The sequence below is a fragment of the Hyposmocoma kahamanoa genome, unplaced genomic scaffold (genome assembly GCF_003589595.1).
Source record: "Hyposmocoma kahamanoa isolate Upper Pololo Valley unplaced genomic scaffold, ASM358959v1 78, whole genome shotgun sequence".
In the NCBI taxonomy this organism is placed as follows: Eukaryota; Metazoa; Arthropoda; class Insecta; order Lepidoptera; family Cosmopterigidae; genus Hyposmocoma; species Hyposmocoma kahamanoa.
Genome location: NW_020653945.1, coordinates 860,371 through 880,578, shown reverse-complemented (window position 1 = coordinate 880,578; position 20,208 = coordinate 860,371). Strand labels below are relative to the sequence as shown.

The following is a 20,208-nucleotide window of genomic DNA, read 5'->3' as shown; positions in this document are numbered from 1 at the left end:
ACTATTTAATACTTGACTTAAAATTTCGACCCTCGACTTCAGGATTGACGGAAGAAATAAGTTTGAGAGCGACTGACCACTTGAGTTTGACTCGCCAACTTGTACCGTTATCTTACTATAGTTGTGAATTAAAACAACGATGAATTCACGTAATGACGAACGCAAAGAAGATAAACCTCCTTATTCTAGGGTATTTGTAGTTTGCACCAAAGATTTGCGAGAAGATGATTTGCGCAAGTGTTTCGAGCGGTATGGGGAGGTGGAGGACATTTACATGCCGAAGGATCGCAATACTGGTGAGTCAAGAGGCGTCGCATACGTAAAGTACTTCAAGACGTCGTCGGCTGCCGCCGCGATCCAAGAGCTGCACCTCACCTCTATACCAGGGTCCAGCAAACCCATCAAAGTTATGATAGCCATTAGTAAAAGCGCAAAGAATGAACCGCCCATCGAGAAGTGCAACAGACTCTTCATCAAAATATCCAAACAAACCACTGAAGCTGAGATAAAACAAGAATTTTCACAATTTGCTGAAGTTGAACTAGTCCACATACAAAGGGACAAGGTCACAAACGACAGCAAAGGCTTAGCTTATGTGCATTTTAGATCATTCTTAGACGCTGCAAAGGCTTTTGAGCAGTGCGATAAAAAGTACAAGCCAGTGTTTGCTACACCAAAACAGGACCTCAAAAGGGGGAGAGAAATGAATGAGGTAGCAAATCATGATATCATGTGGTCCAGTAACTCGAACTTTAGTAACAGTAGCTATGGCAACCCTAGAGACGAATGTGCACCACGAGAAGCAGTAGTATCTCTAATGAGAGTTAGCCCTCAAAACTACAAATCTATTTGTGCCACATGCACTCCTATGGTTCCTCAGAGATATCTAGAAAGCTTGTTCAACATTGTGCCTGGTATGGTCCACTGTCAATACACTGCAGACGCTTATGGTGGCTATAGCAAACTCTTAGCCACATATGAAGATGAAAAAGCAGCATCATATGCTGTGGAAAGGATACACAAATTTGAATTTCCATCTGGTGAGATTGTTCATGTCAAACCTGACAACCCTTTGAGCAAAGCAGCTAATGACTTAACTGCTATAGTGAATAACTTCAAAAATGCAGTTGACGCTGGCAGTCCTGACTTAATACATTTAGCTGACGCTATTGCCCAGGCTTCATCATTGATTAAGGCAGCAACATCAGTGAAAATAGAAGGAAATTCTGAAACTGATAGAAATTACTGTAGTGTCCCATTACCTCCTCCTCAACCCATGGCTACCTTGACATCCAAAGTGGCACAGAGATGTTTTATAGTATGCAAGCCACACCCTCCTCCGGCCCCAGTTCTAAAAGACGTATTCAGACGTTTTGGAGACTTAATTGATGTGTCAACAATCGCGAATAAGACATTTGGGTTTGTGAAGTATGCCTCGGCGAGAGCTGCGCAAGAAGCAATAACAACACTGCACGGGCAGACGGTTTGTGGTGTGCAGTTGAAGGTGATGGAGGCCGATGACAAACCGAGCAAGGAGGGTGATAAAAGTATGGACATTGACATGGACCATGTGGAGACAGACCATGATACTGACAGGAAGAGATTTAGACTCAATGACCAAGACTAATGGTTACAAAAAATTTAACGTTGTCTATTGTGATATAGACTTCAAATGAGCTATTCAAGACTTCAATGTTACTGACATCGGAGAGACTAGAGGGACTCTTTAATAGTTCAGACTTTCAGTATATATTTTTGTACTTTAGACTTTACTGATGTTTACCAATAATATTTTTTCTTGTAAAGTCACTATAGAATACCTTTTTTTATACACAACAAAGATAGAGAAAAGTATGAGTTATTTCTAAGTGTTTCCTGTTGTTTTAGACTTGAAAATAAAATACATTTTACCAACATCTTGTTTATTATCCATGAATAAAATACCTTACGTTTAAATGAAGGAAACAATTCTACTATCGTAAACAATTTAATAAATAAAACCATACAAATCATGAACTTCTCATAGTATAGTACTAATCTTAGTACTATACACACGTATAGTACTAATCAGTACTATACACACGTATAGTACTAATCTATTTGAATTTTTTTCTGATTCGTAATTCCGTATGATGGCTTGTTCCGTATGATTTGGAATTCCGCATGGAAAAAGCTATTATTATATTATATATATATATGTTTTTGTAGGGCCACACACAGTTGTAAAATCCCTACCTATTTTCACTGCAAGAACATCGGGACTAATGCCACGTTATACCGTGTCCCTCAGCTGAGGCTTGTTATTCCGAACTTTTAAACAGATTAGGATAAAAATTGTAGTTTGTAACCTGAATATATGCCATAAGTGCTTTTTAAACCAAATTGCGAACGAATCCGCGGGTAGGAGATACTTAGTAAGCGGTTAGAAGGTACATACAATTAGCTATCTTAACTAAAGATCATAGTACCTATAACAAGTTATTTTTAGCATTACTAATTTTCACAACATTGTTAAAGAACAAATAATAATTTTGACAATCTTAATTAACACAAGTCTTATTCCTTAATATTTAAATATAACAGTTGAGTTAGCACTACTACTTCTAATTAACACGCATCTTATAATGCAATCAAGATAAGCACTAGCAAAAATCGCATCTTGTCATCATGCACCATCATGCTAGTCGCTATTGATGAGTTCAAATGCAAATACGTACCCATAGTACATAATATCGAATCGATCGAAGCCACTTTCTTTTTATTTAACTGTAAATTGTGGCTTCACTGAAAATCAGCGTAACGAGATGTTTCCCTACGTCTCGTTACAAATAAGCTGAGTGGAGACCTTTTTGGTACCATCTTAAATATAATACTGTTTTATTTTAAGTAAATGTTATAATAAGGTTATTTTAATTTTTGTTTTTATGTTCTATTTGTATTATGGTTACCAAATAAACTATTTTTCTTTCTTTCTTTCTTTCATAATATACCCATCTTACAATATTAAAATAGAATATGGTAGGTTCAGAAACAGCTTTTAAGTCTGACAAAAACTCAATTTAAATGATGTTTGTAAAAGATGACATCTATGCTTGATGAGGACTATACAATGACCAAAATAAAATATGAAACGGAAAAACAAATTAGTTTGTCATCATCCACAGCCTGGGCATAGGCCTTCCGTTATTATTAAATGGAACATTTATAGAAATTTTAGTATTTTATATTAGATAAAAAACATTCAAAATAGGCCTATAAAATAGGTTATAAACAATAACAGGAAATACTGGAACACACCTTTGGGATAATTAATAACAGACATGGATATAAAATATTTTTTTTGTCATTTGTGTATGTGCAATATGTGAATTAAATACGTATTCTGTTGCGCCCTCAATTAATTTTAATTCCTGTAACCCGAAGGTTGCCTGGAAGAGATCACTAATTAGCAATAAGGCCGCCTGTTGTACCGTGCTTTTTTGTATTACTAGTGTGCAACTAGCTGCAAAAAAGGAGTCACAATTTAGCTTAAATGTGACAAATTAAAATACGATATTTTGTTCATTATCCTAATTAGGTATTTGAGATTTTATTGCAGTCAATTAAATTACACGCACGTAATTTAGTATAATAAGCCTTAAGTTAAAAAGTAACAGCAACTTTAGTTCCTGTTCTGCAGCAAATATGTGACTTCATTGATCCCTGACAACAGTTTGCTGACAATGCCGTCATAGACCAGTGCTGTATCCGCTGTTGAAGACTCCCCCCAATTTTCATTGCTCTGGCTTAATTTTGTCTTTGTTTGGACCACCTGTAATTGTAAAAGTAAATATTGTTTTATTTCTCAGTCCACACACTACTTACTATACAATAAAATTAAATACACATTTAATGGGTCAAATAAGTTGGTATATAAAACAGTAACATTCATATTTAAATGAATAACATTTTTTTTATATAAAATAAGAAAAAGTGCACATTTGACCTTCATCTCATCTGATGGTAAGTGACAATAAGGTCTACAATGTAGCATATAAATAATAAAGTGGCAATTAAATTAGTATCAACTTATTTATGATACTACATAGATTATTCAATACTATAGATTACTCAACCTTTATTGAAAAAAAAAAAAAATGAAATTTTTTAACATAGTGACACAGTGCATAGCAGAAATAGCTGAAAATTATATATGACTTTAATAATATAATTAAATAATATAAATTGCAAAAACGCAAACTCAACATTATACCAGTTGACAAATCTGTATTAGTAGAAAATTAGTACAGTCAACTAATTTTTTTTTTCAAATTAGACCTAAAATAATATCGTAAAATAACTAACCAGACTTTGGAAGAAACATGCATTATGTTTGCCTTAAGCAAAAAGACATTTTGTTCCTGTAGAGAGCACACAGTTTAGAGAGTAGATAGTTTGAAGCTGATTGCAAATAAAACAAGACCACAAAAACAAAAATTATTTTGGGGATTTGCAAGTGTTTTGCTAAACATGGCAGTGTGTGTATGTGCGTGTGCGTGTGTGTGTGTAACGATATAAACAAAATTATATTAATAACTGAACAAACATACTTGAGTGAAAGCGTTAACATCCTGACAGAGTTGTGTCAACTTGTCTTCTAATTCTGGATTTCTATTCTTAACTTCCTCACTTTTGGTCAATTTGAGTTTCATGAGTCGCTTATTGAGCAGGTCCAGGCTGGCAGCGTCCTGGTCTAACTCTAAACTCGTCATTTCCACGAGGGGCATCTTGAAACTCGCTTGTGACTGTGACACGCAGATATTCTTCTTTAAATTCTCAGCATGGGCCTTTATAGACGCTATGATGTTGTCTAAATCCACATCCGACGATATGTTCTCCATATCAGACATCACGAGTTTCGGTACTTCAGCGTCAAGAAATTTGTATAAATCTTCCTGATCATCTGAATTTTCCATGGGCACTTCGTTCTGATTGGGAATACTTTGGAACATAGCCTGAATCTGCGACATCATCTGCCACGACCCTTGAAGCTGCTCATCTAAGTCCCTCGTCATTTTATCTATAGTATTCAAGTTTACCATCTTCTGCAAATACGATGTATAATCACTTGCTTCTGCCATTTTTAATAAATGTGACTGTTAAAAAAAAAATTAACTATTTACCAATAGTGATGGAAATTCACAATGTTAATAAACGATTTGTGGATACGGAAGATAACAAACCAATATAATTTGCAAACGCAAACAAATTCAAAATTTACAACAAAAACGTGAATGTCAAACGTGATCGTTGCGCGATTTTGTTTCAGTATCAGTGCTAGGAAGTATCATAAAACAGATACGAAAATAGCCTGAATCACCTCAACCAGTGACTTATCTTATATAGTGTTGGTCATGGAAAAAAATTCCCTTTGAAATAATTATATTATATCTTTCAAAAAATCGAATATGTTTCCAATATTTTATCCTTTATTTTCCCATATTTCACGATGACACCTGTCAAAAGTTGAAATTTGTGAACGAAAACGATGGGTAGTGGCGGTGTAATTTGTTGGAGGTTTATTAGGGTCGTATTCCAAAACTCTACTCATTGCTCATTTCAGTATTTGAGTATTATTTCAAGCATTGGAAATACGACCCTAAACGCAAAGACTTGAGTATAATTTCTAGTGCTTTAAATCATACTGAAATCCTAACTTGAGCATTGGGTAGAGTTCTGGAATACGACGCTTATTCCCCAAGTATTCCCCGTTGTGAAATCTTTTTAAATCTCGTTTTTTTTTGTAGGTATCTTTCAGTTATTTTTTTATTCACGCTAAATAAAACTTCAAAAGGTATTTCTACATGTAAAACACACATACTGTAGTACTACACAAATGTGGAATTACTTTTGGAGAAACTATGTCACTATGGTATGCGTAGCAAAACATACGATCTTTTGAAATCATTTTTATCACGCCGAATTCAGACAGTTGAAGTAATATCAGGTGGGGAAAAAACTACGCAGTAGTCGAGGTGACGTGAACCTTGGAATTCCTCAAGGATCTTCACTGGGAAATACCCTCTTCCTGACATTTATTAATGACCTATCGTTCCATATCACTGATGGCTTATTGGTTTTGTTCGCTGATGATACCACTGCAATTGTGTGCGCCCGAACTTACGACGAACTCAATATAAAAGTAGGAAATGTCTATATGAGTCTGATGAAATGGTTCACTTCCAATGATCTCATACTGAATGCTGCTAAATCTAGTTTAATATTGTTCTCTGGTAGATCAATCCTGAGGCCAACGTGTTTGGATAGTCCAATACCCATAACTGACCACAGTAAGTTCTTAGGATTCATTTTGGATGAAAATTTAACGTGGAAGCGTCATATAAATTCTATGTGTGGTAGACTAAGTAGTGCAACTTTGCACTAAAAAAATTAAAACCTGTCGTTACAGATTCCATACTACGACAAACATATTTTGCATATTTCCAATCCATAATGTCGTATGATACCATTCTATGGGGTGACTCCACTGATTCTGACAGGGTATTCAATATTCAGAAACGAGCAATGAGGATACTTGCCGGAGTAACACGAACAGTCTCTTGTAAGGACTTATTTGTGAGACACAGGATAATGACCATGCATTCGTTGTATTTATATGGAATAATCACATTCATACGAAAAAACTTACACAACTTTGAAAGGCATGAAAGCCGTTATAACACCCGTTCCACAGGACAACTGAGGGTCGTACCGCGACGGTTAGAACTCACTGAAAAAAATCCGCGCGTAATCGGCCCGGCTTATTAAGAGCACCTACCCATTGACTTCTAATGATGAAACATGCGATCGTCGACTGAATGACTTGTTGTTAGATAATGCGTATTACTCCACTGAAGAATATAGGGGACATGGTCTTGTAATATATGTTGTAATTTATAGATTATTAGGTATAAATATTATTTTATAGAAATGAATAAATTACATAAACTTTATGCATACGATCATTGACTTACAAAATACAATCATTATATTGACATAATTATTATTATATTATTTAATATGTTTTTTTTTTTTTTTTTTTTTTTTTTTTTTTTTAAGGTATAGCTACAGATAACAAATTAGAAATCACACTTAAAAGCTATTATAAGTAGAACAATATAAATCTGCCATCCAATTAAAGCTACACACAACTTTTATCTTTATATGTTATTATATAGAGTGAACACTAAAAATGGAAATTAAATACAAGAATTAAATATAATAACGGAAATCTAACGGATTTTCTTGCTTAAATTTAGGTACAATGAAATTTGAAAAGACGTAACAGAACAAGAAAAAATGTCATGGTGGGAACATATGCTATTATACAATCGACACATCCTGTGAAGTGGTGCATTTTGTGTAACATTGTTATTTACAAGTGGCAAACTGAACAACTGTGGAATACGCACAGACCGAGTAGGTACTATAAAATGTAGATGTTCAATCAACTGAGAATCCAGGGAAGAATTTACAATTTTATGCAATGTACACAGGTCTGACACTCGCCTACGATCCTCAAGACTGGTCATATTGAATCTTCGTAAGCGATCGGAATAAGTAGGTAGTTTACGACGAAGTCCGAATTTTGTGCTTAGACATCTTGTAAACCTACGTTGAATAGACTCCAATCTTTCGATATGGGCGTGATATATGGGACACCAGATAGGCGAGCAGTATTCCAAAATACTTCTGACGAAAGAATTGTATAGTATTATCAAGGAGGTGGGGTTTCTGAAAGGCTTAGCATTACGAAGGATAAAGGATACCAATCTGTGTGCATTATTACATATATGGTCATAATGGGGTCTGAACGAGAGTACCGAATCAAACATGACACCCAGGTCACGCACAACGCTTACACGATCCAATATACCATAGCTAATTTGGTAAGTGTGGTTAAATGGCTTCTTGGTTTTGGTGAACGTGATAATCTGACACTTTCTTGCATTGAGTGTCATGCAGTTGTTATTGCACCATTTTGTTATTATATCCAGATTGGATTGAAGAGATAAACAATCGTTTAAGTCATGAATTCGACAAAATATCTTGATGTCGTCAGCATATGCCAAACATTCACAATTAATCGAGTCCAGAAGATCATTAATAAAAGTTAGGAATAAAAGGGGGCCGAGACTTGATCCCTGAGGGACGCCAGAAAGTGCAAGAAATGGAACTGACTCAAATCCACTCAGGGCCACTAGTTGAGAACGGTTCATTAGGTAAGACCAGATCCAGCGATAGAGATTTCCGTGAATACCAAGGTGACACAACTTAGACAATAGTATTAAGTGATTAACACGGTCGAAGGTTTTTGAGAAGTCTAAATAAATGGCGTCAACCTGGCACTTGTCGTTAAATGCATCACAAAGATATGTTACGTAAGTGAGTAGATTCGAACCGGTTGAGCGGCCCGAAATAAATCCGTGCTGATGCTGGCTTAGCAGATGCCTGAGGTGGCCATAGAGATGAGTGTACACTAAGCTCTCGAAAAGTTTAGCAAACCAACTCAATATACTAATAGGCCTGTAATTGGTGACGTCAGCTTTATCGCCAGATTTATGGACGGGTGTAATCCTTGTGATCTTCCACAATGAAGGAAACACACCACTAGACAAAGACATATTATATATAATGGTTAGCGGCTTAACGAGAGCTGAAGCACAGAGGCGAATAAAAATTGGCGGAATGCCATCAGGACCGGCGCCTTTTGACAAGTCAATTCCCTTGAGCTGATTCAATACGAGGTCAGGTGATAAAGAAATTTTATGTATTGATAAATTAGACGCAGGAAATTCAGGAGTATATAACACGTCATTACACTGAGTCCCATAGACAGAAGAAAAATAATCGGCAAAGAGGTTTGCAATCTCAGCACCATTCTCAGCTTCACGATCATTGTATCGCATGCGCTTGGGGTAGCTGTTTGTGACCCTTTTATCTTTAGTGTACCGCCAGAAAGCTTTGATATTCACTGTTAAGTCAGTCTCAATACGTTCAATATAACCCCTCAGACACTTTTCCAGCTCATTTTTCACTCTCTGTCTTAGCATTGAAAAGGAGTCGTAGTCTCGGGGGTTACCAAACCTTTTGAAGCGATGGTGGTACTTATGTTTTTCTTTGATAAGTCTAATCAGACTTCTCGAGAACCAAACCGGATATCCTCTTACACTCGTCCTGATTCTAGGTGTATATTTTTCTATGACTTCGTAGACAATGTTATAAAACGTGTGCACGAAGTTATCACAATCATGAGAAGACACTAAATGATCCCACTCAATCGCGGCCAGGTCACCCATACAACCCTCAATATTAGTTTTATAAAAGCAAAGTTTGCTACATACTGATCTATTAAGGTCCAACAAGGGGGCTCTATCACCGAATGTTACTTCAAAGGGGGGATGATGTGCATCCAGACGGCTTAGAGGTAGAGTTTTAATAAGGGAGAAGAACTCTGGGTTATTGGTGATCGCTAAATCTAGGAGTCTATTATTATGATTTAATACAGTGTTCAGTTGAGTCACGTCAGCCAATTGAAACAAGTCAAAAAGAGCTCGTGATTTGTCGCAACAATAGTGTGTTATGTGCCCCTTATCGATAGACCACAAAACCTCCCCCAAATTAAAATCACCCATAATAATAGTTTTGCCATTTTCAGAATTCATTATTCTATTACATTTGTGGACAAAATCGAGATACAGTTCAGTAGGCAAATAATCAGGCAAATAAACAGAGCATATATTTATAATTATGTCTTTCTTTTTATCTGTTATCTGTATCCTACATTATTTCACATAACTACATTGACTATGTTAAAATTACGTAGTACAAAACTTGTTATACATATATGTGTAAGCTGGATATTTGTAATTTTTTTTAAATGTTACATTTATTACTATTTGTAACGATTCTTGTAATACAATATATTGTATATAATAATGTAAAGTTTACAAGATAATAAATAAGTCTAAATCTAAATCTATTATGAGGCTTCGAAATTATATTTTTCCAAATTTTCGGGATTTTTTTCCGGAAAAAATACGACTCCAGAATTTTAAGAATTAAAAATTGTTTTGCTAAAAGCAAGCTATGCAAAAATGATTGGACAACAGCGACGAAAAAATACCTTTTTAATAGCTCCATCTAAATAAAATCATCTTATGCGGTGTTCCCATGCCGCGTTCTCACATTCGTGCGATAGGCGATGCGAATAGCGATTGGGTGCACGATACGCTTGTGTAAACGGTCACTTCGCTATCGCGAAGTTAAGCACGAGTAGCGTCGCGAAGTTAGATACGAGTGGCGACGCGAAGTTACTTTTTTTTCTTATTTCCTGGCACTATGGCCTCCAGCCTTTGGTTGGCCATATGCAATTTTGATTGAGTTGCCAATTTTTGATGATTCTTCCAATACTTTCTTCCTTCTTGAGACTTCAGGATATTATTGTCGTCGCAGTTGTTGTTGTTGTGGAACTTTGATGTGGGGTTTTGGATATTAATAGGAATTTAAAAACGGGGAAAGGAAATCGCGGAATAAAAATTAAAGCAAACGGAATTTTGGTACAGTGATTAAAAAGATAGGGTTGGTAGTATATTATAGGTAAATCTAAATAATGAAGGATGGAAATTATGAAATGGAAATGAGATGGTAATAGCTAAAAATAATGTTAAGTTGATGAATAATAATCTAAATTTTAATAACATTGTTCGTTATGAACTGAGCCAATGCATTATAAACAGTTATTCGCAGTGTTGCCACTGTAGCCAGTTTTTAGCTATATAGATTTATTCAGATTTACGAAATTATTAGGTACGAAACAAAATATTTGATAGTTAAATCTTTTAGCTCTTATAGTAAGAAACCTTCAATATTACAAGATGATAAAGATTTGATTGATATTGATGATAATTATTTTCTCGATTTATAATTTGTAAAATTAAGAAAAATATGTATTTAAAAACGTAATCCCATAATTATGTTTTTGTTCAGCCACTTTAGGCAATTTTACCCATAATTAATCTCTTGGAATCTAGCAATGTCTTTACTTAAAGTTTAACTCTTCCTCCTTGGGCAACGTGTCAACACTACTTATTCAAAAAGTTGACAACCAACGTGAGCTACTACAATTTCTTGAAAACAAGTCTCTATACACTATGTATACAGATGGTTCAAAGATTAAAGATACTGCAACTTCGGCATTTTATGACCAACAGGTTCATTTATCTAAATGCTACAAGATTAACAACTATTGTAGTATCTTCACAACGGAATGTTATGCTATTTTTTAAGCATTACTTTATGTAAATATTCTCGAAGTTGTTAATATAATTATCTTTACTGCTTAGAATAATAACGCATAGAATGATAGTTTCATATCAAACGAACTGTCACAAGTGAGGCAAAAACCAAATTCATGTAGGCGTAAGCAACTTGTAACTACGCTCGTCGGCACGCACACAAATATACAAATAATGATGCCATGGAATAACATTTCCCTCAAAAGTGGGGAAATTGTATCTTGCTTAACTCATCATTAAGTTAAAGGTGCCTACAGATTTGCCCGACATTGTCGATCAGGTGCCTACAGATGTGCTCGATTTTGTCGATCGTTACTGTCGATCGACAACGTCGATCAGGTGCCTACAGATATGCTCGGTTTTGTCGATGAAAAACGAATATAGTACTTATTTGTAAATCCAAGATGGTGGACACGATTTTTCAAAAAATGCTATATGGGTATACTTTTCGAAGTATTTGGGGATGCTCATTACGAATATGGCACTCATTTCTAAATCCAAGATGGCGGGCACGATTTTTCGAATAATGGCAAGTTGGGTATCGTTTTCAAGGTATTTGGGGGTGCTCCTTACAAATATAGCATTTATTTCTATATCCAAGATGGCGGACACGAGTTTTTTTAAATAAATGCAAAATGGGTATCCTTTTCGAGGTATTTGGGGACGCTCATTACGAATATGGCACTCATTTCTAAATCCAAGATGGCGGACACGAGTTTTCAAATAAATGCAATATGGGTATCATTTTCGAGGTACTTGGGGGTGCTCATTACGAATATGGCACTCATTTCTAAATACAAGATGGCGGGCACGATTTTTTCAAAAAAATGCTATATGAGTATCATTTTCGAGGTATTTGGGGATGCTCAATGTGAATATGGCACTATTTGTAAATCCAAGATGGCGGGCACGATTTTTCAAATAATGGCAAGTTGGGTATCGTTTTCGAGGTATTTGGGGGTGCTCATTACGAATATTGCTTTTGTTTGAACTGTCGTGTTTGCCATCTTGGATTTAGAAATGAGTGCCATATTTGTATTGAACATTTCCAAACATCTCGAAAACGATACCCAACTTGCCATTATTCGAAAAATCGCGCCCGCCATCTTGGATTTAGAAATAAGTGCCATATTCGAAACCTAAAACCGAAAATGCCATAAGCAAACATGAAAGAAAATAACTGTTAAAATAGATTAAAAAATCGCTTAAGAATGCTCCCCTTTTAAGAAAATAAAATATTTCAATATAAAATATTTCGCTTAAGTTACGAAAAGAAAGACATATAATAAGCTATCAAAGTTGTACTGGTGGTGCCAACACTATAGTAGAAACAAATATATACTGTAAATTTGTTGCAATATGTGCTCCAATTCAAATAAAATTAAAATAAATAATTATTCAATAAAGCATGAACGCAGAGCCGTTAAAAGTATTATAAAATAATTAAGTGTCCCAATCACTTACAGGAGTTAACGAAAACATTTAATGTTTATTCAAGTAAATATTAGTTCAAGATGCGCAAATAAATCGAAATTACAGGCACCACTAAAATTTACGTAATATAATTATTTTGATACAGAATAGCAAAATGGGGAGAAAAAAAATTCGTTACTTTGCAACACTTTCGTATCTTGTTGCCGCGAAATTATTTTTCTGTTTTAGTGAATAATTACATAAAAATATGAGTTGAAACGCATTACTTACTTGTGGAATGTGATGTTAGTGTCTATTTTATGTTTGTCTGTTGTATTTTTACACCCATTTACCGCACATTTCGTCATTTTTAGCAAAAAATTTTGGAGCTGTTCGCGGTGCAATATGACCTTCAGCACTAACAGCCCGCGCGCTCCTGGGAGCGCGTTTGGAACCCTCTAACTTGCCTCACTTAGCGTGTGCGGGCTAGGTTTCTATGCGTTATTATTCTAAGCTTTACTGATTCTCAAAGTGTATTGGCTGCATTCAATAACAAACAATATAAATATAATTTGTGTTATATAGTATATAATATAAAACAATTGCTACATGACATGTATAGTAGAGGTAAAAATATAACAAATAAGGGTACCTTCACATTGTGGTATTACCGGGAATGAAGAAGCTGATGGAGCTGCACGAAGAACAGCAGATGAAAACCATTCCTCTTGTTTGAAAGTACCTTACACTGACTTTCACGCCCAATTCATGTTGTCCCTGAAGTCCTTATCAATGGAATATTGGAGGAAAGCGACTGAAATAAAAGCAAAGTGGTACACCAGCATACAAATGATTATATGATATATGATGAAATACTCCGTTTGAGTGTTGTTCGAGAATGTACAATAAACTTTTGTTATATACATTTTAATGAAAATGCCTTGTACAAATATTTACGAAAATAATATGGATACATGCCATGAAATATACCAAGAGTTTATATTTACCATTCATTGTAGTTTTTATAATTTCCTCTCAAAAAAAGCACACCTTTAAAACAATCTCGTGTCCTTTGACTCGTGCTCGAAATACTGGTCACGACGCGATCGCACGAGTGGCGATGCGATGCACGACGCGAATAGCGAAGTGACCGTTTACACATGCGTGTCGTGCCTCGCAGTGCCTATCGCACGAATGTGTGAACGCGTTTCAATCACTCGACACGAATGTTTCGTCGATTGTTTCGACGAAACATTCGTCGAAACAATCGTGTATACGGTGTAAACGGGGTGTTAATAGTGCGGCCCACTTTATTCTTTTTTGTCTTCCATCCACAAATCCAAATCCTGACTTGAGCATTGAGTAAAGTTCTGGAATACGAGCTAAAGACTTTAATATACAAGTCCGTGGACCAAACGCTATTCGCGAAGCGCCAACCAATTTATACTCTGTGATGATGAGATAATCATGGAATTAATAAGTACTTCGTACAACGTTGTACGAAGTACTTATTAATTCCATGGAGATAATGACACTTGACAGTTCTCAACACGTTCTCAAGTCTCAATATAAAAATTTATGGTCTCAACCAACATTGCAACCAACACGTGTGTTTACATTTCGAGCTTCGGTATTGTGTAAAAAAAAATGGTGAGAAAATTAAAGTTTCATGAGCAAAAATTGCTGAAAAAGGTAGATTTTATATCATGGAAAGTCGACAACAATTTAAACGAGGTAAAGGTCATGAAAAAATATTATGTACAAAAGCGGGAAGACTACACGAAGTACGTACGATTTCTTGTCTTAATTTTTCTTTTTTTGTATGTTGAATATCAATAACAAAATGTTATTATATTACTCAAGGTACAACAAGCTATCACGAGAGATCCGAGAGCTAGCAAATAACATAAAAGAATTGGATTCTAACAGTGAATTCAGAACGGAATCAAGCGCTCAGTTGCTGGAGAAATTGTACCAAATGGGACTGATTCCGACGCGATGGGACCTTGCTCTGGCCATTAACGTATCCGCGAGCTCGTTCTGCCGGCGGAGACTTCCCGTAGTTATGATTAGAAGTGAGTTTTTGTATTCATTGTTTTATAATTTGTTATGGTAGCAATATTGTGGAATAAAAGCATTTTTATTGATGAAACGTTTCTTCCAAACTAGTATTTATTACTAAAGAAGTGTAAGATATAAAAATGTTATTAGTCTTTTATATAAATAATTAATTTACTACAGTAATAATTTCTATTCTATTTCCTTAATGGCGGCCACTAGGCTTGGGCCAGTGTCAGTTTCCATTAATGTTGTCTTTTTGGAGTAAAATGACTGAATGTTGCCAGTTTTCACAAAATTTTAAATGGACGAGTACTTGTCGATAATTTTATTAATTATTATTGATTGTGAAAGAAGATACAAATTTGTCAATAATTACTGAATTGTGAATCATGACTAATTGCATTACTGCCTTGTTTATTCTTTTTTTGATAGTTGGCCTACTGGAATCGAGATAATTTTCTTTTCATGTACATTTTAACATGAATACACACGGATTTGATTATATGTATGTATTGAAATAACATGAATAACTTTAAAATATGTCTCCTCTTTGTATTTTTCGTAAACAGTTCTGAATACAATTTTTGTAAGTTCACACATACCCTATGTGTGAACTTACAAAAATTGACAATTCAAATGAATTTGTGCTCAGTAATTGGATGAATAATGGGTCGAGGATGAGTCAAATGAAACAAGTTCGGCTATTTATACCATAAGCACGATCAATGATTCAGTTGATAGTCGATAGAATATTTCTTCACTGTAATCATTAGCTGGTCATAAGTGAGCAATACTTTTGCGCATTGAACTGTCATTTTACTCCGTCTTCAAAAAAGATAGGCTACACTTTTAAAGATTGTTCAATTGATATTAGCAAATGTTTACTACCAATTCAATGTCAACTGTATGTGTGACCACTGGGAAATGAGTGTAAGGAATTACTTAGGTAACCCCAATTCGTGACTTTGTTTTGTGTAGAACTCACACAGGATAAGACTTATAAGCAAATGGGTTTTCCAGATAAAATGTCCGAGAATTTAAAAGAAGCGACAAAGTTCATAGAGCAGGGACATGTGAGAGTTGGGCCTGAGGTGGTGAAAGACCCTGCATTCCTGGTCACAAGAGCTTTAGAAGACTTTGTTACATGGGTGGATGGTTCTGCTATTAGGAAACATGTAATGGAATATAATGAGATGGTACGTTTTGATGCTGTCATTTATAGTAAATTGAATTGCAGGTTTGATAAAAATTGTGTTGCTTGATTGGCTATGTTGAAGAGCAGGAAAACTATTCTTGAGAATTTAGTGTTTGCCTGCGTATTATGGTTGTTTTTAATCTGACACTACTATTAATATGTATTTTTAGTCCAATTAGCCCTCATAGCTTGGCTACGCATGATAGTCGCGACGCACGCGATAAAATTGAAATAAGTGCGCGCTATTGGCTATCTAAATTAGATCTGATTGAGACAGCCATGCTACGGGGGTAGATCTATGCTAGATAATGCTAATCGAGATAAAAGAATAATGCTGTCAGAGTATTTGTCTTTTATGGACAGACCTGTATCTTAGCTTATCCCATTATGGACAGTCCCGTATCTTCTGTGTGTTTTGATTATAGTGACCGTCCCTATCAACCTCTCGGTTATGTGGGAATGGCTCTATAACCTGTGCAAGCACAGGGATCTTTTAACTTCAGGTTGTGACCCCGGATCAGCCCATGTACAGGGTTGTCATGTATTACAACACTAACTGTTATTGTTCCATTGTTTCAGAGAGATGATTTTGACATGGTGTAATTGGAAGGATATGAGGAAATCAACGATCTTAGGTTGACAATTTGTAAATATTGTATGAATTTGTTTGTTGTACATGCTAGTTTTAATTAATAAATGTAATAATAACTTTACAATCCATAAAGGACTTTATTTACATCTGTTTATGAACAATTTCATTAGATCTGTGACTGGTGTTGCCATATATTAACTTTCCAGCCGTACATGGTCTTGGTGACATACTTATATGAAGGGCTTAAAGGCTGATTATTTATGTAGTTAAATTGCAAAAATTCTTGACATTGTAACCAACGTTTTTTATCATGTACACCTTAAACTAATATACAATACCACAAGCGCGCAACTTTACTTCAATTAAAATTACATTAACATCCTACTTGTTCTTCACAGTATCACATTTCTTAATCTTATACAGACTATACTGTATATTATTATAACATTTCCTTCTACTCATGTATAGGAGTGGAACACCATGCCAGTCAAACCACAGACACATTTTTTCTGTGTTGCCACTGGTGAAAGCAAAAGCAGCAAGGTAAGGTACTTCTTTTAGAGGGCTATAACGCGTGACCATATTGCACACAAGAATTCCATATCTGAATCTACCATTTGCTGACTTTTCATAAAAGATTATCAAACTCAGATCATATTGGTAATAAATCTTGGTGATTTCTATTCTCCAGCATTACTGCAATTCGCATGAGCGCTTCGGCCTGTACAGCCGCGGCTTCAGACAGCTTTTTCAAGGCCTCTGCCTGTGTAACAGCTGCTTCTGCAGTTTTGGCTGCGATGCCGGCTCGTTGTTCCTCTGCCTTCGCGCGTGTGAGCTCCGCTTCCGCGCGTTTCTTTTCTACCTCTACTAGCCACTTGGGATATATGTCTAGAAAAGAAAAAGTAGAAATATATTTTGAGTAAATTATAACTGTGTATATGTACATTTTTTTATTGCTTCGTACAATTTACAACAGAATATATTGTGTACTGGATACTGGAACAGGAATACGTTTAACAATCTTGACTAACAAAATAATTATGCTTAAAATGGTGGTGGATATGCTCTGCTGATGTTATAGCTACTACTTATTACTTACTACTTATGCTACTTTTAGCATATGTAGTAGCTATAACGTCATTAATAAGTGTTGCTGTTCCTTTCTATTATTAGGATGACTTCATTCACATTACTGTTTTAATTTCAATTCTGTTATGATGAAAATTGTTTAACTGTAATAAAAAACAATAAAAACACAAACATGGAAGACCATGTGGTGCAAGCACAAGCAGAAACCACTATTAAGGGATAAAGACACATACTATGTAGTGACATTTCACTGTTGCCTTGTCCAACATCTTCACTATTCTCGTCAGCACTGAATTCCTCACTCGCACCATCTTTCTCGCCATCTGAAAAATAAAGGCTGATGTGCTTTCAATAGTCACTTTTATGGTATGATGTAATAGACTGGTATTTAGATGCCGATGACGTCGTAGCGCCCGTTTTCCTAGTCACGTATAGTTGGCCATATCAAATCACATTTGGTATGTGCTGCTTTTTGATTTTTTTTTTAATTTGTTTACCTGATAATCTATCACTGGTTTCACTGGGCTCCTTGCATAATTCTCCATTATCTTGGTAGTCTTCTACCTTCACTGTTAACAGCTTCTAGAATGATATAAGAATTATGTAAGAATCATATTTACGAAACTTATAATGGGCATTATTTTCAAACATTTATGTAGCAACATGGTGTAATTTGCGCGTAATAGTAGTGAACAAGAATATGACGTAGATAGAAATGAACATTATTATGTGTTATATATAGGCAAAGGTACAAGAGACCGTATTTTTGGCTTATTTAGTCTGTTGTGGCCTGGTTTACACAGAGCTCAATAATGGTACATTGGTCTGAAGGAGAGGATCAGAATACCACTAATTTAGTATTTGATTAGGATTTGATAGACTTTCTTTCTATGTCCATTTACACATTGAGAATAATGTTTAAATTATTGCCAATAATTGAAGAAACGTAAGTCTGAAATAACAATAATATACCATGTTTACAACGACATTTACTTTTCTTGATAAATAAAAATTGTGTAGATTTCGAATTATATACTTTAGTTCATTATTTTTCAATGAAGTACTGGCATGCTCGTTTGGTTCAATTTACCACTTCTCATTCCAGAGTGTGCAAACTGCCCCACAGACGGAGTGCTGCCCCCTAAGCCACATTTTTTACATAAAAGTTGTTTTTAACCATCAGTATTTACTTGAAAAGAGTTGTCCCAGTCCTCCCGTCTTCTGTTTCTGACTTTAGCAAACTTGGCACCCAAAATGACCACAACTCTCTTCTCTAGTTTGCTTAAAGGTTTGACAACCTCGGAGCTATCGCCTTGCCTTTTGGCACGCTCTAGGAGCTTCAACTTCTTCTTTAACTTGTTTTTAAAGTCACTCCAATACTGAAAAAAAGTTTGATACGTTTAGTACCTAAGTTTTGATCTAGAGTAAGAGATATTATTTCTTGAGTCATGTCATCATTTTTAGAATGAACAGACTTACAAAGTTTCCAGTTACTAATATAGATAATAAATTCTGCATTGTCAAAATGTTTAATAAAATTCATTAGTTTTGTAAAGGGATCATATCAACGCTGGAAAGGTAAAATGTGTAACATACATTTGGAAAATATTGCAGGAGACTGATTTAAAGTAATTTTTTTAGGAAAAATAAATGGTAACTCCAATTTAATTTGTTATATGAAAAATTGAAACTTTCTAGTTTTCCATATAACAAATAAAATTCATATCATATATATCATAACTCTATGATTTTCTTTTTCTTAAACAAAAAATTACTTCAAATCGCTCTCCTGTTATGTTTTGCAAATGCACTTTAGACATTTTACCTTTCCAAGCATCGAAATTAAATCTTGGTTCCAAAATATTACAAGCAATAATGTTTGTTTTATTACTCAGTAAAGCTTAGCCCAATGACATGGCTTAAGAGATTTTTATATTTACCTATCTCGGGCTTAGACCTATCGGAGACAGGTATGCATAAAAATGATACAAATATTTAATGCTAAGCTTACTCTGCTCCACATATCAGGAGTCTTCTTAGTTCCGCCAATTCCGTTAACGGTCTTGGTCAGCTCGGCCCAGAGAGTCTTGGATTTGTGCCTTGCGACGTTACCGCGCATCTCGCCCTTCGCGAATTCCACATGCTGCCCCATGAAGTCTACGAGCGCCTTCATCTGTTCGTAGCATACTCGTCGAGCTGGACTCAATTCCATCTTTTTCTTGAAAGTTACAAGGTTATTATTATTATCTATAAAGTGAGCATAAGTTATACGTAAAGTCAAGACAGGACAGTCGTTTTTCCTATGAGATAAATGTATAAAATTTCATAATTTATGAAAGAAACAGTTACCGTATTTCATTTACGTCACCTTAATACATTATAGAACGGATTACAATTTAAAAAACTAATTTTTATAAAGTTGAGCAAAATTGTAAATAAACAAAAATACTGTGTGCAAAACAATTGCAATTTTTGCAAGTTGTGCAATGCATTTTCTAATTCTCTCGCACGTTCCCATTTGT

The 20,208-nt window shown here is 35.1% G+C and overlaps 4 protein-coding genes across 4 annotated transcripts; 2 read left to right on the top strand and 2 right to left on the bottom strand.

Moving 5' to 3' along the window:
- LOC113233120 (RNA-binding protein 45-like) lies at window positions 1-1,893 on the top strand. Its single transcript, XM_026468114.1, has one exon. The coding sequence runs from the start codon at window positions 140-142 to the stop codon at window positions 1,625-1,627; it is 1,488 nt and encodes a 495-aa protein (XP_026323899.1). The 5' UTR covers window positions 1-139; the 3' UTR covers window positions 1,628-1,893.
- A 1,593-nt stretch (window positions 1,894-3,486) lies between these two features.
- On the bottom strand, window positions 3,487-5,144 carry LOC113233261. The gene is made up of 2 exons (XM_026468316.1): window positions 4,590-5,144; window positions 3,487-3,811 (listed from the first exon to the last, which is right to left on the bottom strand). Exons 1-2 carry the CDS (start codon window positions 5,118-5,120, stop codon window positions 3,662-3,664), a joined length of 681 nt encoding a protein of 226 aa, XP_026324101.1. The 5' UTR covers window positions 5,121-5,144; the 3' UTR covers window positions 3,487-3,661.
- A 9,252-nt stretch (window positions 5,145-14,396) lies between these two features.
- LOC113233018 (U3 small nucleolar ribonucleoprotein protein IMP3) lies at window positions 14,397-16,722 on the top strand. Its single transcript, XM_026467952.1, has 4 exons — window positions 14,397-14,533; window positions 14,613-14,824; window positions 15,831-16,006; window positions 16,585-16,722. The coding sequence occupies exons 1-4, from the start codon at window positions 14,397-14,399 to the stop codon at window positions 16,606-16,608; spliced, it is 549 nt and encodes a 182-aa protein (XP_026323737.1). The 3' UTR covers window positions 16,609-16,722.
- A 255-nt stretch (window positions 16,723-16,977) lies between these two features.
- Window positions 16,978-20,208, bottom strand: LOC113233017. The gene is made up of 6 exons (XM_026467951.1): window positions 20,036-20,208; window positions 19,698-19,904; window positions 18,877-19,065; window positions 18,184-18,268; window positions 17,920-18,009; window positions 16,978-17,485 (listed from the first exon to the last, which is right to left on the bottom strand). Exons 2-6 carry the CDS (start codon window positions 19,896-19,898, stop codon window positions 17,250-17,252), a joined length of 801 nt encoding a protein of 266 aa, XP_026323736.1. The 5' UTR covers window positions 19,899-19,904; window positions 20,036-20,208; the 3' UTR covers window positions 16,978-17,249.

What these genes read in the sequence shown, in the direction of transcription:
- LOC113233120 (XM_026468114.1), top strand. Translation starts at nt 140, where the DNA reads ATGAATTCACGTAATGACGAACGCAAAGAAGATAAACCTCCTTATTCT.
- LOC113233017 (XM_026467951.1), bottom strand. Translation starts at nt 19,898, where the DNA reads ATGGAATTGAGTCCAGCTCGACGAGTATGCTACGAACAGATGAAGGCG. An exon ending in CTCCTGATATGTGGAGCAGA is followed by an intron (nt 19,066 to 19,697) that starts GTAAGCTTAGCA and finishes ACTTTTTTTCAG; the next exon opens with TATTGGAGTGACTTTAAAAA. An exon ending in ACTGGGACAACTCTTTTCAA is followed by an intron (nt 18,269 to 18,876) that starts GTAAATACTGAT and finishes ATATCATTCTAG; the next exon opens with AAGCTGTTAACAGTGAAGGT.
- LOC113233018 (XM_026467952.1), top strand. Translation starts at nt 14,397, where the DNA reads ATGGTGAGAAAATTAAAGTTTCATGAGCAAAAATTGCTGAAAAAGGTA. An exon ending in AAGCGGGAAGACTACACGAA is followed by an intron (nt 14,534 to 14,612) that starts GTACGTACGATT and finishes ATATTACTCAAG; the next exon opens with GTACAACAAGCTATCACGAG. An exon ending in TCCCGTAGTTATGATTAGAA is followed by an intron (nt 14,825 to 15,830) that starts GTGAGTTTTTGT and finishes TGGGTTTTCCAG; the next exon opens with ATAAAATGTCCGAGAATTTA.
- LOC113233261 (XM_026468316.1), bottom strand. Translation starts at nt 5,120, where the DNA reads ATGGCAGAAGCAAGTGATTATACATCGTATTTGCAGAAGATGGTAAAC. An exon ending in ATGTTAACGCTTTCACTCAA is followed by an intron (nt 3,812 to 4,589) that starts GTATGTTTGTTC and finishes TTACAATTACAG; the next exon opens with GTGGTCCAAACAAAGACAAA.